The 17,778-nt window shown below is 39.8% G+C and overlaps 1 protein-coding gene across 1 annotated transcript; it reads left to right on the top strand.

The window, feature by feature from the left end:
- The first annotated feature begins 6,022 nt into the window (after positions 1 to 6,022).
- On the top strand, positions 6,023 to 11,533 carry LOC147630850 (nudix hydrolase 20, chloroplastic-like). Its single transcript, XM_086809224.1, has 9 exons — positions 6,023 to 6,531; positions 7,006 to 7,070; positions 7,219 to 7,501; positions 9,443 to 9,523; positions 9,654 to 9,782; positions 10,305 to 10,384; positions 10,533 to 10,648; positions 10,759 to 10,879; positions 11,096 to 11,533. Exons 1-9 carry the CDS (start codon positions 6,217 to 6,219, stop codon positions 11,163 to 11,165), a joined length of 1,260 nt encoding a protein of 419 aa, XP_086665350.1. The 5' UTR covers positions 6,023 to 6,216; the 3' UTR covers positions 11,166 to 11,533.
- The last annotated feature ends 6,245 nt before the right edge of the window (positions 11,534 to 17,778 follow it).

Consider the following 17,778-nt stretch of genomic DNA (forward strand, 5'->3'; position numbering starts at 1 on the left):
AGGAAAATTGTGGAGAAAAAAGGCAGGGCCATAGTGAAGAGTGCACTTGAAGCATCTACAAATGCTAGTGCAACTTCTTCAAAACATAAAAAGAAGGGTGACAAAACTAAAGTCCTTGATGTAAGCACAATAGTAGCTGAAGACATGGCAGGCTCTCAGGTGCAAGAAGAGAAGCAAGTACTTGCAAAGAAGAGAAAGGCAAAGCACTCTACAAAGGTTCAAGAAATCTCTTCAAAGAGGCAAAGGTTAAAACCAGCAAGTGGTTCAAAGGAGATAGATGCGTCCGATGACGAGCTAATGGAGGTTGAGACTCCAAACAAGGGCAGCAAAACAATTATCTCATTAGAAATAAAGAAGGGATATTATCCCTTTGGTCTAAATGAGGTGTTCAGCGTTGATGTGATGAAATGTTATCCTGCTCCTTCAAACTATGTGTATAGAAGGTTAAATAAGGATTGGGTTCGTATTTTGACCCAAGCCCTTCCAAGGATGCAAATTTATCTGTTGCAAAGTCAATGCAAAAGGAGTCATTCCTCGATCAACTTCTATAAGCTCGAGTGGCATGCAAACGATCGTCCTAGTAAACCTTTGCAATCAACCCAAGATGGACGAGTCTTGGAAGGTACTCTTTTGATTCTTTGCTATATCTTGGTAAATCATAGACATACATTACTTCTTCTTTACTTTTCATAATATCTTTTACGGATCTATAGTTTCAAGTGTAGCAGTAGCATAAGAAAGATGCATGTGAGGCTTCTTCTCAAACTGCATAAACTTAATAGTTTGGTTTGAATTTGAACTTCAAGCCTCACCTCTCTGTGATGGTTTCTCTGTGATGGTGTAGCACTTGCATATCTAATTGTGGCTCGGACTTAAGTTGGAGCCTCACTTGCAAGTGCTAGATTTGCATACAGAGGTGACGCTCAAACCTAAGATCGAGCATCACCATTATATACTAGTTTAGCACTGGCAAGTGAGGCTCAAACTCAAGTTTGAGCATCAGCTCCAAATGATTGAAAATCCATAGATGCATGATTCCTCCTAATATTTTGTGATATCTATAGTGAGGGGGCTAACTTCTTACTTTGCAACTTTGTAGGCCTTTGTGGAGATCATGGAGCACACACTACATGAGAATTTTGTCAAAAATGATTTACACTTGCTTCTATGTGTAATGATGATGTATGGCAGAATTGGGTTAAGATCATGAGGCTATACGCAAAAGGCTTGCTACCAAATACAAAGGGCGAAACTCAAACTAAAGGTCTTTATCAAAATCCCAAACTTCCAACTTTGAAGAGTGGGCAAATTCAGCAGGCACCAGGAACAGTCACACTAGGCCCAACGTTGTTTAGAACACCATATTGGGGAATATGGGAATTTCCCACAAGTTTGAGACATGTGGTCAAAACTTTGGATTTTCCATAACTTGAACACCATTAATCCAAAATGAGTGGTTTATGGCTCTTTAGATCCCATTTTTCAAGCGCTTTCCAATGATAGGTCACATGATAGGGCTTTGAGAAACTTACAAACATGTTATCCATGTCCCCCTTTTTTAGTATTCAAAAATGAAAATTGGGAGATTCCCAAATTCTCTAATATGGTGTTTTAGGTGCATTTTAGGCCTTCAAAAGAGTGAAGTTTTGGACATTCAAACAGCACTTCTTGACAAGAGAATATTGCTTAAAAAGGGAAAGCAAACCCATTAAAGAATGGATATGGAGGAGATGGCTTGGAAGCTAAAAACAGCGAGTGCTCAAAGATGCAATAGTCGCCTTCTATTTTGATAAAGCGTCGTAATCTAAACCCGTTTAGAAGAACTCATAAATATTGAGAAACATGAGAATATTAACATAACAATGGGTTGCGGGCTTGGACAGGTATCACACTTGTGAACCCATGCTTAAAAGCTTATACGATGGATGCTATCTACTATATTAATCATTTTTCATGCTGTAACTTATGACTATTGAACTCTCTCAATTGACTTGAGATGGTGTGCAAAAGGCAAGTCCATTAAAAGAGGGGAAAATGAAGGTTGGAAGAAAAAATTATTATCAAAGGAAAGTTCTAAAAAATATGTGTGAAAATATTTTTTTCGTTGTGGCATTAATTAATAAACTCCCATATTTTCCTTGATTCTATGGTTTTGAGCTTGGACTATTGCTTCTTTTAAAGGTTCTTATTTGGTAACAAATGAGCTCAAATAGTTTTGGTAAGTTTGTACTTGTCTACCATGTATCCCCTCTCTCTATCTTCTTGCAGTTTCGGGACTATCTTGCATCTCTCTCTTTCTGTTTTTGTGCATCCCTTGTTGCAAGGATTTCTCGCTTGGTATGTCTTTGCATGGATGGTAGCAAGAAGCTATGTTGTAGCTTGATGTTACATAGAGGAGGAGAGGACTTGTTGACAAATTGTGTGTGTTTCCAATTGTGTTTGATTTGTACGAGCAAAGGGTAGCCTTGGCTGCTGTTGGGTTTGATTTGTACGAGCACAGGTACCGCATTAGCTGCCTGCATGGGAGTTTGGTCATGTTTCCTTGATACATACATTCAAGGTGGGGAATTGGCAAAGCAGCGCCTCATCTGACAAGCATAGGGGAGGTGGCCGAAGTGAGGTGCACGTACAATGGATGGACATAACCATAGGGGGTGGGTGAGGTGAACGTGGCAGAGAAGATCAGGTGGTGTAGGGGAGGTGGGCAAGGTGAGGTCCAACAAAAATCCATGCGAAAGCAAGGCCAAAGGATTCGGTGAGGCCATTTACATTTACATTCTTCGACATGCCATTTGCAAAATCTCCTTATAGACAACATTGGTTGTGAAGACTTCATTTGAGCCTCTTGTGCTGCTTTCATATTCCACAATATGCTTTACACACACTTTCACTGCATCAAATGATCTAACACGTGATATAGCAACGTATAGTTGCCCATGTGTGAATACTTGTGTGGCTAGATAAAGTCCCAATACACTCAATGTTTGTCCTTGGGACTTATTTATTGACATACCAAAAGCTAACCTGGCAGGAAATCGCCTCCTTCTTATGTCAAAAGGCAATTGAAGCATAATAGGCATAAATGTTATCCTAGGAATAAAGACTCTGTCTCCAATGTTTGTATCTGTAAAATGATTTCTGCTTCTATCACCTTTGAGTTAAATTGCTTGCATATCAATCTGGTACCATTACCGTTCGAGGGTCCAAATTGCGAAGCAAAATGATAGGGGCATTAATCTTTTGAAGTAAGCGGTGAGGAGGGTAACCACCACCTAAGTTTATACTGTTCAAGTACTCAATTGGATACAATATTGCATGATTATCGGTCGAGGGTCCAAATTGCGAAGCAGAATGATAGGGGCATTAATCTTTAGAAGTAAGCGGTGAGGAGGGTAACCACCACCTAAGTTTAAACTGTTCAAGTACTCAATTGGATACAATATTGCATCATTCTCTCGTAAAGAAACAACATAATCTGCACTGAGGTATTCTCTTTCAAGACCAGGCAACGAACTGAAGGCTAGTTCATTGATCTCATCAACCTCTAAATTTCGTGGTGCAAGAATAGCACGGTCTTTGAAGAAGCATGCATAATCCTCAACTCTCTGAAGATCTTTGTATACCCATTCTACCAAACTCAAAACAGAGTTGCCATGGATCAACATTTACGGTGGACTGACCACTTTGCCTTCATTGTTTGGCTGACCTATGAGCTTCAAAACACTCACATATCTCCAAATATGTGACCAGCATAACATTGCATTAACAATGTCCTCGTGTGATCCCTTTGGCATAACCGGTAAGATTTGCCTGAAGTCACCACCAAAGAGCATAACTTTTCCACCAAACACTGTATCTCTTTGCATAATGTCCTTCAATGTCCTGTCCAGTGCTTCATATGTGTACCTATGCATCATTGGAGCCTCGTACCAAATCATTAATCTTGCAAGCTTCAACACCTCGGCCAATGGGCTATTAGCTTTGATTCCACATGTGCTAGAAGCATTGAGTACCAATGGGATTTTGAAACGTGAGTGAGTTGTAACGACCATTTAAGAGTAGCAGTGCGGCTATTCCAGATGATGCACATGCCAAGGCAACGTGTTTCTCTCCACGTAATCGAGATAGCAAGGCATTGTAAAGATAAGTTTTGCCTGATCCACCTAGTCCATCAAGGAAAAAAACACCACCCTAGTTCAAAGAAACAACTCTAAGGATAGTATCAAATGCTCTTGATTGACAATTATTAAGACTCCTTTCCATGGAAACAGACAAATTAGCCTGCTGAATAGAATCAAACATCATCTCTTCCATCAGCAAACCATTGTTGACAGTGGCAACACTTGATCTATCTGGAATAGGCAACCCTTCAAAGTCATCTAACCGCTTTCCATACTGGTGTAAGAGATCTTGCATGTGTAACAAAGCCTGATTATTTGCTATAGAATGACAAACACCAACATTGACACACCCAATCTGCTACAATGAATGGAAAAAATCTCTCTCTCTCTCTCTCTCTCTCTCTTTGTCTCTCTCTCTCTCTCTCTCTCTCTCTCTCACACACACACACACACACACACACACACAATCAAATCGGACACACTATTTCAAATACACTCTTTTTCTCCCTCTTCTCGGCGCGGTTGCAATACAGTCCTCCGAGGAGAGGGCACGCTCTAGCAGACCGAGGAGAGGCGCACTTGCAGTACAGTGTGAGGAGGGGGTGCGCTATAGGAGACCGAGGAGAGGCGACGTCCAAAAACACCTGCACAACAAACACCTATTATTAGTGTGGATTGTGTTGGCCTGCACAACAAACACCTGCATAACAAAGAATAGACTACAAGAGAAAGAGAGCGAGGGGAGTCTGGAGAAGCTTACCAGCTGCGCACAGAAATAGGGAACACACACTTCCATAACCGATTTGAAACCATTGGAAATACCCACATTGAAGGAGAAGGTGGCTCCATGCAGAAATTGCCTGCAAACTGTGGCTGACAAAGAGCGCTTGAAGGAGGCTACGGCTCCATGCAGCAAACAACTGCCCTGCAACCTGCGGTTGACAGAGAGAGCGCGAGAGGCGTTGAAGGAGGCGACGTTTGCGGGTGATAGAACTCTGCGTGGCATAAAGCCTCAAAACTTTATGCCACGTGGAGGGTGGGGCGTAAGGGCTGTAAAAGATATAGAGATGAAGGGTTCTCATACAGCTTGTCAAAAAAATTTACGATTTTTTGAGACTTTCAATCTTTATGTGCAAAGGTATTTTCAAGAATTTGGGAGTTATCAATTTTCAGATTTCACTAAATTTCTATTTTGTTTTCACACTGGTGGGTATCTATTAAAAAAAAAGAGGCATTCGTTGATTTGACCATGGGTAGCGCGGACCAATTCAAATTTCAAAGAAACACAAGTTTGTCGCCTGGGACGTGCAGTATAAATGAGAATCTACCCAAGGCGTCTTTTCTGCCTGCCTTGCTTTCTCGCGTGAGCCCTTGTTGCTTCAATGACGATGGGACCCTTCTTATTTAAAATCGTCCTCGAGGGCGATCACCACCGCTGGATTGATTCGCCTTTCGGAGGCTATTGCCAGTCTCGTGCTCATGAATTTCATTTAATTTGAAAGCAACTCTAATCACGACTCACCACCCCCAAATCCTAATTAGCATCTAATTACCATCTCTATCCCCACTAAATCTCTAACGACTCCATCACATCCTACCCCTCTCTATTTCCTCCCTATTTAGCCTCTAACTCCACTAATCACCACCTAGGGCTTAATCACAACCTCTTTCACTAATTAGCCTCTCTATCCCAATTTATGGCTCTAATCAGAACCCCTATTCCTATATCAGTACCCCTTACGGAAATTGCTTTTGGACTAAACTGTCGGCCTCCACGTTCTCTACGAGTATTTGGATTAATAATTTCAAACATGATGTAATTATTTTCGCGAAAAAAACCAATGGCAACCACGATGTCCACGCGGCGGGTGTATATAACATTTTATGGAGATCGGCTCCCACGATCTTCAACCTCATGTGAGCTCTATGATTACAAGACTTTGCAGTGCCCTCGAGCCAGCGCCTGGCTCTAGAAAGCCTGGCATTTCCCTCGTGACCCTGCCTGGCTCCTCTTCAGCTATCGCATTGCAGAAGATTTGCTTTTGCCCGAAGAGATCTACTCTCTACTCGTGCCTGCGATAACATTGTAGGCGCCATGGCAGCAGCCTTGTCTAGTGCCTCCTCGACCATCTTCCAACGCTCAAACTGTGCACATACATCTGCTACAACACATAATGCTGCTCTCACATGCAACAGCAATAAGTTCCAAGCAACGCTTTCCTTCAACCCTGCTGGCTCAAAACCAACACCAAATCAAGCCCACCTCGTGATCTCAGCAGCTCCAGCTGCAACCGGTGTCCTAAGCCTAGAAGAAGCATTCCACCAAGCTCCACCCAAGGAGGATCCCCGCTTCAAGCCTGATGGGCTAGAAAGCTACATGGAGCATGTCAAGTTCGTTAACAGTGGAAGTGTACGATACAAGCTCCCCTCCTCCCCCTCCCCCGCCTCCCTCCTGCCCCAAGCTCTTTCACTCATGTTTGATCTGTTCTAAGCAAGAAGAAAAGGGTTCTCCTTAATGTACTTGAAAACTGTAGAGAGCTAATTAGATTCTAAAAATGGTACGGTTACCCTTGTGTTGATCCCAAAATAGATCAATAATTATGCCTTGATTTTAGTTCTACGTTTCACTTTTAAATTTCTCTCTGAGAGATTAGATCAAGTACTTGAGTGTGTCCAATACTACTACTCTCTACTAGACAAGGTCACCTCATTCCCAAATTTTAAAGCTTCTAATGCAGAGTACCCGAAAAGTTATACGGATTATTATTCTTGGGCCACTAGTCTGTAAGGTTGTAGAGCAAAGTTCGCATAATGCACAATTGAGTTTGCGCTAAAATACTGGATTATTGATTAATTACTGAACTTGTTGATTTTGAAATTGCAGGAAGAACGCTCGAAATTCATCCCGTTTGTGGTGGACGACATAGAGGTGGGCTACATCCATCCAAGGTAATTCTCCAGGTTGAAAGTTATTATCATTTCTTCCTTGATTATATTCACGCGCGCGCGTTCCATGATTGATGGTGTAGGACTAGACATTGTAAGGCAATGGCGTGCATGGTTTTATTATCGGTTGAGTTGTGGGAACTGTGGGCAGCTTTTTGCAGCACTTGGTGTGCTTTCCGGACGTTTTTTCGATTGTGGGCGTGGATCTGGAGCAAATGCGGTATCATGCCAACATGAGCGCACTGCATATCAGTCATGCCAACATCAACGCACTGCATATCAACGGCAGCAGCCGCTCACGCAAAGCAGGACGGACAGAGAGCTTCGTGACGCTTCATCGCAACCTCAAATCCAGAGAAGAGCGGACGACTGCCGTCAACCGAGCCCTGCGAGTACTGAGTGACAAGGGCATTATCCCAGGTTGGCGTAACGAGGTGCGTCTTACAAATCTTGGAACAATTTTCTAAGCATAAATGTACTATGTAGCTTTAGAGGCCTTGATATGTAAGGATATTCACTCAAAACACTGGACACCACGATGGCCTTAATGTAAGGAATCAGGACCCTCACTCAAGGTAAGGATACTAAGCTTTTGAGGCCTCAATGTAAGGATACTCACTCAAAACACTCACCACGCCTTAGGACCCTCACTCAAGGTAAGGATACTACGCTTTTGAGGCCTTAATGTAAGGATACTCACTCGAAACACTCACCAAGACAGGTTACACACCTCTCTAGACTTGGGCGGACACCATGATGGCCGCACGTATTGATCCATAACCCAAATGGTGTCCTTGTAGGCCAGGGGTGTATGTGTACCTTCTGAGGCTTGACTAAGACACCTTGCCAAGTTACTGGCCGTATTAAGTACCCAATGCACTTCAACCATGTGAAGACCATCACATCGTTATAATAACTTATGTATGGATGTATATCATTTGTTCATATGCATACTTTGTGGTAGTACATATATGATTCATCTTGCTTGAGATGGCCTTGAAGAATGCATAATACATGTGTGTTCATACACATATGACTCATCTTACTTGAGATGGCCTTGAAGAATGCATACATGTATGTTGACACATACTCGAATTCAAACTATGTGTGTTGATGCATACTAAAATTCAATCTATGTGTGTCGGCTTATACCATTCTCTTTGAGATCCATGTGTGTGCATTAATACATATTTGATTTACGTACATGATAACAGTAACTTGGCACTCAACATACATAACGTAAACTATGCATGTAACAACGCTTCCTCATGGTGAGCATGAATAGTTAATATGTTCCCATCTTGAGTAATGTGAGTAATGCAATGTATTCATATGGAAGCGAGCAACTCATTTACACTTCCCTAGGGAATGGGGGGATGGCTTTTCATGTTCACCTTGTGAGGCTTGACTAGGACACCTTGCATGGTTTGTGGAGCCTTTTGTTGTGTTTTTAGTAGGGTGAAATGGCTAAGTAGTGGACATCCCCACTTTGAAAACAATTCCCATCCCTTTCTAAAGACCACAATGCTTTAATATTTTCATAACAAAAGTTGATCATGAATCTATATTTTGTGGTAGATGTCCCCATTGGCTGTTGCGAAAGTACAATTAACTTGGTCTCCTTACGCTCATAATTTGGAGGTTTGCAAACTCCAAAAAAATGGCGGGTGTACATTTCAACCTTAATACACCTCCAATTGAAAATTCAAAATTAACCAAGCATTTGTGTGAAAGAGTTGAAAGCTATGTCTACATTTGGATTTTCAACTTGATGAAGTAGAAGTATATTATAGAAGAATAAGTAAAACTACCGTAGTAGTGTGTTGGAGGGCAAATACACTACATTTTGACTCATCTTGGCATGCTCTAGTTGCCCCCCTATTTTTTAGCAAAGAAAAAAGGTTTTCTCACTTCTCTCACTTCACTGCCGTAGTAGTGTGTTGGAGGGCAAATACACTACATTTTGACTCATCTTGGCATGCTCTAGTTGCCCCCCTATTTATTAGCAAAGAAAAAAGGTTCTCTCACTTCACTGCTCTAGAGGGACCCACTTCTCACAATAAAAACTTTGAATACCACAGAGTATATACTTGAAACTCCTGTCCTATCAATCCTTGTCCTTTTAATTCACGAACTTTTAACTGAAGTTAGCAGGGTCCATTTTAACGCAAATTTTTTTTTTAATTTTTTTAAAGGCGTTGACCAGAAAATACCCAACTTTTTATTATCTATTTACAGAAACGGTGGTCACGTTACATGTTTAGACTACTTTTAGTTTTTATATACTCAAGAGCGAACCACTCATTAGACTTAAGTTCCAAAAGTTTATCTTAACTAGAGAGCAAGAATTACTAAATCAAAATCTATGCAAACAGTTTTATCCAGTGGTGGAGGCGTTTGGCACGCGGTCTCTGTTTTCTTTAGAGCGAGCTGCTGTTCCTTATTTTGGCGTGAAGGTAAAAATGGTGAAAAGAAGACTATTATTGGGTTTATTAAGCTCCTCTTTTTTTTTGGGGGGGAATTTTTATTTTGGTTTACGCTTCTAGTGAAGGCTTATCTGGTTTTTATTTGTGAATATTCTTGAAGGCGTACGCTATACATATGAACGGATTTGTCCAAAAGGCGAATGGGGAGAAGTGCCTTTGGGTTGCCAGGCGAAGTGTGACAAAGCCTACGTTCCCTGGCATGTTCGACCATCTCGTAGCTGGAGGACAGGTATATACCCTGGCCGTTTCAAGCAATTTTGTTATATAAAGGGATTATAGTCGAACGAGTACATAACTTTATGTTGGTATGATCATTCTTCTTATATTTGCTTACTTAAAAAGATCATTTAGATAGTTTAACTCTCTAAATTTAATTCAGGTTTTCAAACCTAAGCTTTAGGGGAAGTCTAGCCCAAAAATAGAGTTATTAAAGGAATTGAATAATAGAATTACCTAGGCCCTGTAATGGAATAATAGAATTACCAAGGCCCTGTACACACTGAGGGTGCCCACCAAAGGAATGAGGGTGCGAACGGTTGAGTTTATTGGGCGGGCACCTGAGCTTTGAACGACTTTTGTACCTGATGCCCACGTGGAGTGCCACATCTTGCCCCAAGTCTGGGCCTTACACTGAAAAAATGCATTTACACTCATTTTATCAATTTCGTTAACTCCTATAGAGCTATAATAATCTAAATTTTAAGGGAAGTAAAAGGAGGAGTCCCATAACTTTAAGAAGTTGTTTTGGCAGCCTGAAGGGCTAAGCTGCAAAGAGAACGTAATCAAGGAATGCGATGAAGAGGCAAGCATTCCAAGGGCCATTTCAGAGAGGTATGTACGCACGTCCTTTTTATTTTGGCGGAGGGATTAATAAATCGTGTGCTCTGCTTCTGCCTTGCTGCATTTAGCGGCTAATTAGTGCTGGAATATAATCCAATGATATCATCGTCTCTCTAATCAAGGTCCCGAATTATCTCAGGGCTAAAGCCGTGGGAGCAGTTAGCTATGAATGCATCGACGGAGACAGATTTGATAGATTTATACTGTTTTGTTATGACTTGGAACTTCCTTGTGATTTCCGGCCAGTAAACAAAGGTGATAATTGAAGATAATTAATCTAATTCTATCGTAAACCCTGGTATTAGATGAATATATTTATGAACATTCATTCTCACCAATTAATTTAAATCGTGAATGCTTCACAGACGGTGAAGTCGATAGCTTTACTTTAGTACCTGTCACAAAAGTCGCCAGAATCTTGCAGACGACAAAGCTATATAAGCCAGATTGTGCACTCGTGATCATTGATTTTCTTTTCCGCCATGGGTAAGGCAGCTCTCTCTCTCTCTCTCTCTCTCTCTCTCTCTGCTCACACAATCGCCGCAACAACAACAATTACAATAATCACTGCTGTCAATAACAGTAATTGCTAATGTCAGTCATGGAAATTTCGATAGAGCTTTAAGACGGCTTAAGGATTTAATCAAAGCTGCTCTCGTGTTTCGCATGTATCTTAACCGTAGTCCTATGCTTGCTTGACAGTTACATCAGCTCTGATGACAGTGGTTATCTCGAGCTACTGCAAAGCTTAAGAAAGGGCGATTGCATCTGATGATGATAGGTTTGTTGAGAGCTTACAAATAACATCTCAATTAAAAATACGAATAATGGTTCCCATACTGCGGCTGTCGAGGGTATCGAAAGAGAAGCTGACCCGATTGCGAATTGCCCTATCTGAAGACGCACAAGGAAAGCATGCACAATCAGACGCACAAGGAAAGCATGCACAATCCCAATTATTTCATGTTCTATATCATACGATTATGTAATGCTGAAATGGAGGTGAGCTTTTGTCTACACTATGTTGCTCATGAGAAGCAAATGTAAATATACAATAACCACACCAGGACTTTTCACTTCCTTGTTATTTATGTATCTAATAATCTAAGGCATGGATAGCCCGAAGTGCTGCTTTACATTCTTCTTCTTTTTTAAAGGGCCGCTTTTATATTAAAATTAGGAGACGAAAAATAAACAATACATCCACAAAACAAGGAGGATTTGGGCTACTTACACTAAGAACCGTATCTTGGATTTCAAAACTACTAACAGGCCCTCTTTGAGAAGACTAATATTCCTAATGAAGGACATGAGGTTTATGTTTTTCCTCATCGATGTTGGTACAATGAGTAAAATGCTGCATGTGAGCGAGTTGATACTCGTGCTACCCTTAGGCCCACCATGGGTGTATTGTTGCAGTGCCAATGTAGAGCACTCTACACACTTATATAGCGTTTATGATACATGCACATGTACATAGAACACATTCACACACACATAGATAGAGGTCCAAACAAGTAGAAAACATGCACATACACATAGAATACACATTTACATAGCCTATGTTTGCATACACATGTGCACATACATACATAGATGCATGCACACGCACACATAGTTCACACACATAGCACATGGATTTCTTGTGCATTTGAAAAGTAGCCTTATGACTTTTTCATTGGTGGCCCACACACCGTTGCGATGTAACTGTTTAATGACATGTTTTTAACTCTTGCTTATTGTTTTTATACATTTTCAGAATTAAATTTCTCAAGTATAATTATGAACTCAACACACATACACTTTCCTTCTCTTCATATCTCTCTCTCTCTCTCTCTCTCTCTCTCGCTCCATAAAATGCAATGCGAAAACATGTACGTACTAACTACTACTTCTATCCAAAATAATATTAAAGTTCATCTTCAAACTTATGATCCTTGCGAGTAGCATTATAGGCAATGTATTAAATTATGAAAAGGTCAATCCACTTGCAAGTAGCATAATGTAGTTTGCAATCTTGAGAGTATTCCCCTATGGACACACTACAAGTCATAAAGGGGGTCTAATGACAAGGGATTAGGGATAAAACTTATAGGCGACATTAAACTATGTGTGTAGCAACACTTTCAACCATTACTTAGCTTATACCTTAAACTTTTTTAAAAAGTGCTAGGAATTGTTCGACATTTGGTGCATCACCAGGAATATCGCTAGAAACTGTGTTGATGTAAACAATATTATTAGAGACAAAGCTCTCACAGAATCACAGGTTTATGTTGCAGCTCATATATTGTAGCCCATTGAACTTCAAATTTCACTTATCACACTTGCCTTGTATTTCTTTTCCGAGAGTTCATTCTACTTTATCTCTCCAACTTCCATTACATACATTGCACACACCTGCACTTGCTCTTGTGCATGACTCCTCTTTTAATAATTGGGTGCCTTGATGGAAGTTTGAAAATAGGCATCTCCTAATAACTAAAGGTCTGATATCGCATGTTTACATTGGGATTTTGTGGTATAGTGTTTGGGACACATTGTACATATAGTGGTAATTAAGCGACACCCCCTCATTGAAAATCCAAGTTACTTGAGGGCATCCTTCATTGCACGAAAGTTTCAGTGTTTGCACTATCTAACTTCTTTGTTTGCAGACGTGTATATCATATATAAAATACTTAGTACTTTTGCATCCAAACTCCAATGATCATCCCAATTTGTACATGAAAGATACGGTGTTTGCATTGCCCACTTTCCTTGACTATAATACATGTCATATATAAAATGCTTAGTACTTTTGCATATCCCAACAATCGTTCCAACTTGTACATGAAAATAACACATTGCACAAAGCTTAACTTTGATTTATTGGGATTTTTTGGGTGATTATCTATTCTTTAAAATTATTTTTCTTCTATTTAACTATATGAAACAACATGCAATTTTTTATTCAAGATATTGGAAAATGTGAAGCTCATCATTAAGATCTAATAGTGACAAGTTGGACAAATATGTTTAGAAGATGGCTATATGGCCAATTTGTAATTTTATCGACTAAATTTCTTTCAATCTTTTGTAGAAAATTCACTCGGTTTGCAAGACAACCTCTAGATGTTAAATAATTTAATTATATAAATGTCAGGACCTTTAAGGCACTTGGAGAAGAAATTCTAATTCTCAAGTATAAAAATTAAAGCATAGCAAAGACGCATAAATTAAAAGCATTAATAAAAAAAATTAAATAACGAGAGCACTAGAAAAAGAGATCACCAAGTGGGTTGAATCTTTCCTGGATGAGTGTGGCCCTTGTACCACTCACCCATATTTATATGTATTAGAAAGCTCGCTTTTCAAAAAGATAACTCTAAAAACAAAGCACAAGTGCTTTTGAGTTTTTGAGCATAAAGCTCTTACAAACATATAGCAAGCTACAAATAGAAAGTCTTGGGCCTACCAAAAGTAAAAAGTACTAATTGCTATATAGAATAGTTTGATATCTTAGCCTTATAAAAATATCAATGCCTAAATATGAAACCATGAAAGGTGTTGACATGTCTTCCAAGATATCTCAATGGTCCAACACACGTTTCACCTGCGGGCGGTTAACACATAATCCACCAATCAATCATGGCCTTCATCCAAAATAATATTAGTCAGTGCACATAGCTCATTAAACACATTAATCTTGACTATATCATACCAGTGCACACAGTTGATTAAACACATTAATCCTGGTAAATGATATAAATAACAGGTGCATCCAAAATAAAATAATGGGAGTCCCATAGAGGTTATGACTAACATTCCCTCTTACTCGAGTTGCAATTGACCTCAATTGCGTGGATGGTATGAGTGGATGAGATTTTTGTAAGAACATAAATTTTTTTTTTGTCATCCATTTGGCATCTTCAATAGGATGATTCTTAAAAGTCACAAGGTACTTAACATAAATATTGCATGTGCATGTAGTGATAGTATTATGGTCATTGATAAACTTAGGCACACAAGATGTTCTTCTTCATTTACTAATTTAGGATGTTGTTCTAATGTAGGATGAGAAGGTAGAGATTCTCTAAAAGGTCTCAAAAGACTAATGTGAGGGCAATAGCATGATAAGCTGGCTACTTCAGGGCAGTTTGGAAAGAAGTGGGACATTTTTGAGCCTCTTGAATCCATGTCCGGGGTATCTCAGCCGAGTGCACATGTGTGTGCATAACTACATTTAATTTAGGTCAAAGGAAAAAATAGAGAAATTTATTAAAAAGAAAATTAAAAAAAAACTAGTTACGTTAATGCTAAATATTTAGTTAAAATATTAAGACCAAAATTGTAAGGGTTCCCATGGAAAAAACCTTAGTGTGTGTGGTTGCACATTAATTTAATTCATAAGGTAAAGGGTTAATTTACCTAAGGTTCAAAAAATCATGGTTTTGCAAAAAATAGATGGGTTTTGGTTGGTAGATGGTATTCAAAATTCCCATGGTATTTAATAGTGGTATATAGTTTATGGCTCATAAAAAATAAGAGTCGTGCACTCTATATTATTCAAAAAAGCTAAAGTCCATACATGAAAATTGAAAGTGGAATTTAGCCCCCAAGAATCTATGGTTTGCATCATGAAATAAAAATAAGGTATGACCTATCAACCACCCATCTAACCATGCACATGTAGAGGTTCATAGTCACTCTATTCAAGAATAAATACCCCCTCCCCCCTCCTAGAGAAATCCACGATTTTTTTTGAGAGCGACTCAAGAATGTACTTTGCTCAAAACTTAGTGTAGTACTTGCTAGAATATCCTTAGGTCACATTAGTAAGTGCTAAAGTAGTAAATGTTAGTGTAAGAGGTGGAAAATTGTGATTGTACAACCTTGGGATCTACTCAGAAAAAATATTGGAGTTATTGGGGAGAAGTAGGCTTTATCTTTTGTCACTGTAGTGAACCCTCAAGTCGGACCCATGACACCTCCATATACTGTTTGCCCAGCTCTGCTAGGATATAGACCACTACACCATCATATTACACCACTTGCTGCACCTTTACCCTTTGTTGCACCTATTGCACCAGCACAAGCCTTAGGGAGAGTGATAGCTAAAAGCATGGCTATTATGAGAGAGACAACAAACCAAACCAATTTTGGAAGGGCTACACCTGCTTAACCAATAGATCCAGTTTCCTTTACACGAGCCTTAAGGAGAGCAGTAGCTAAAAGCATGGCTGTTATGAGAGACGGTGGGCCAAACCAATTCTAGAAGGACTACACAGATAGCCAAACTAACTCATAAATTCATTGAGGGGATGGACCCTAGGAGACAATGTAGACATCTTGAAGTGTTCAATCAAGTCTCTGAGGCCTTAGGAGAGAACAAAATGAGATCGCCAATACCAACACCTTTAGCCTTGTTGAGATTCAAGCTCGATGTCAGCTTGTGCCAGTTGCACTATGTCCTGGTGTGTTAGGTAGTAACATGTGTGAGACATAAATGATCGCGTCCAGCTGGTCATAGTGTGTGGATAGTAGCTAGGGTTAGCTGTGTGTGGACACAACACATGTAGTGTGCTGTAGCTTATGGATTATGGCTTTGTGCATTGTGTGAGAAGGGGCATGGCTTCTCTCTATGGTTAGGGTTTGCTTAATACATTAGGGTTTGCTCCTGTGTGTGTGTCTTCTCTCCCTTTACCTATTTTTCATCATGGTATCAGAGCCTCGTGCTCTCTATTAGGGTTTATGAGTGAGTGAGAGAAGAGGGAGAAGAAGCTATGAAGAAAAGCTGTGGAGCTTGCCATTAGAGTTGTGAAGCTTGGAGCACACCGATTTTCACCAAATCTGAGAGCTTGGCCCACCGGGTAAGGAATACTAAACATCCTTAAGTTGATTGCAGGTGCAAAAACACAAACAACATCATTTGAGTTGCCCAAAGCAAAGATTTTTTTTGTTTTACAAGCTCTCCATTGAAGCTTGAGTGTGGTGAATGTATGAGGCAAATGGTTGCAAATCTGACAAAGGATCATGTATCTGGCAAATGGGAATGTGTTGGCAACTCATGTGCAAGCCCTAGAATGAATTTGGAGCAAGTTTGATGCATTGGAGTGATTGAAAAATTACTGTTTTGAAGCCCTCACAAAAACAGAGAATAGAGGCCCATTTTTTATGCAATTGAAGCCGATATTTTACAAAAATCAACACATTGGTGTATTGGGTGCATGCCTAGGAGTGTTGGGAACTCATATATCATCAATAGCCACAACCAACTCACCAATTCTCCTCTACAGCAGGCGGCACAGTCTGAAGGCCAAAAAGAGGGCAGTTTTTTGGAAGTCTTGCAAAGTGGAGGCCAAATTTAAGCTTGGTGATTGATTAACTTCAACATTTTCTTAGCAATTTTGTGATACACATAGATGAGAAGGTTGCTATGTGGTTGGTTGGAGCAATTATGCATTTTGGAGCTAATTATGAGCTGATTAAACAGGCTATAAATAGTGATTAGTGAAACAGAGGGTCATTAATTGGCTAATTACTCTCTCAACTTTTACAATTGGTCTAATTCCTTTTACATGGAGTTAGTAGACATCATTGCTAAGCTAATGAATGCCTGGTCCCCCAATTTGGATAAGAATTAAAGAAATTAGAGCACTTTTCCTACTAGTTTTTACTAGTTTTTCTGTTTTTTCTCAAAACAGAGAAGGGGATTTTGATTGAACCACTACATTGCAATTTGAAGCCTTGGAAAGTGCACCAAAACAGGGTACTTTGGACTGCGTATGCCAGTTTAATTTGAATGCAAATCAGAGTGATTTTCTACATCAACAGTGAAGTTCATTGAGTACTTTGGAGTATCTGGAACACTTATTAGAGTGTGGTTGAGGTGAGGAAGGCTCATTTACAGAATTGGACATGTGCGGAAGGTGCATTTGCATTGAGCAAGATTGTGGGTGAGAAGTTGGATAGAAAGAACTTCCAGGCATGGAAGTACAGGATGAAAAGCTTTTTGAAAGGAAAAGGATTTTGGAATCTTGTTACAGGTGCGGAGCCAGAGCCAGAGCCAGATCTACCCCGACAACCTACACAACAACAAGTTGTAGCTCATAAACAATGGTCAGAGAGAGCATACAAAGTTTTGCATTACTTGTCTATATGTATCTTAGATGCTATACTCATACATATACATGATGCTAAGAATCCCAAGGATGCATGGGATACATTGGTAAAGCTGTTTGATACAGATACTAGTGCTCGTAAGTCTCAATTGAGACAACAGATTCATAATGTGAGGCGGAAAGGAAGGAGTATTCATGATTATATACAAGAGATAAAGAAGTATGCAGATGCATTGGCAACTATCAATGCCCCCATGCCTGCTGATGATGATTTGGTAGACA

This window comes from Cibotium barometz, chromosome 15, assembly GCF_041138505.1.
Source record: "Cibotium barometz isolate CiBa-2024 chromosome 15, ASM4113850v1, whole genome shotgun sequence".
NCBI classification, from domain to species: domain Eukaryota; kingdom Viridiplantae; phylum Streptophyta; class Polypodiopsida; order Cyatheales; family Cibotiaceae; genus Cibotium; species Cibotium barometz.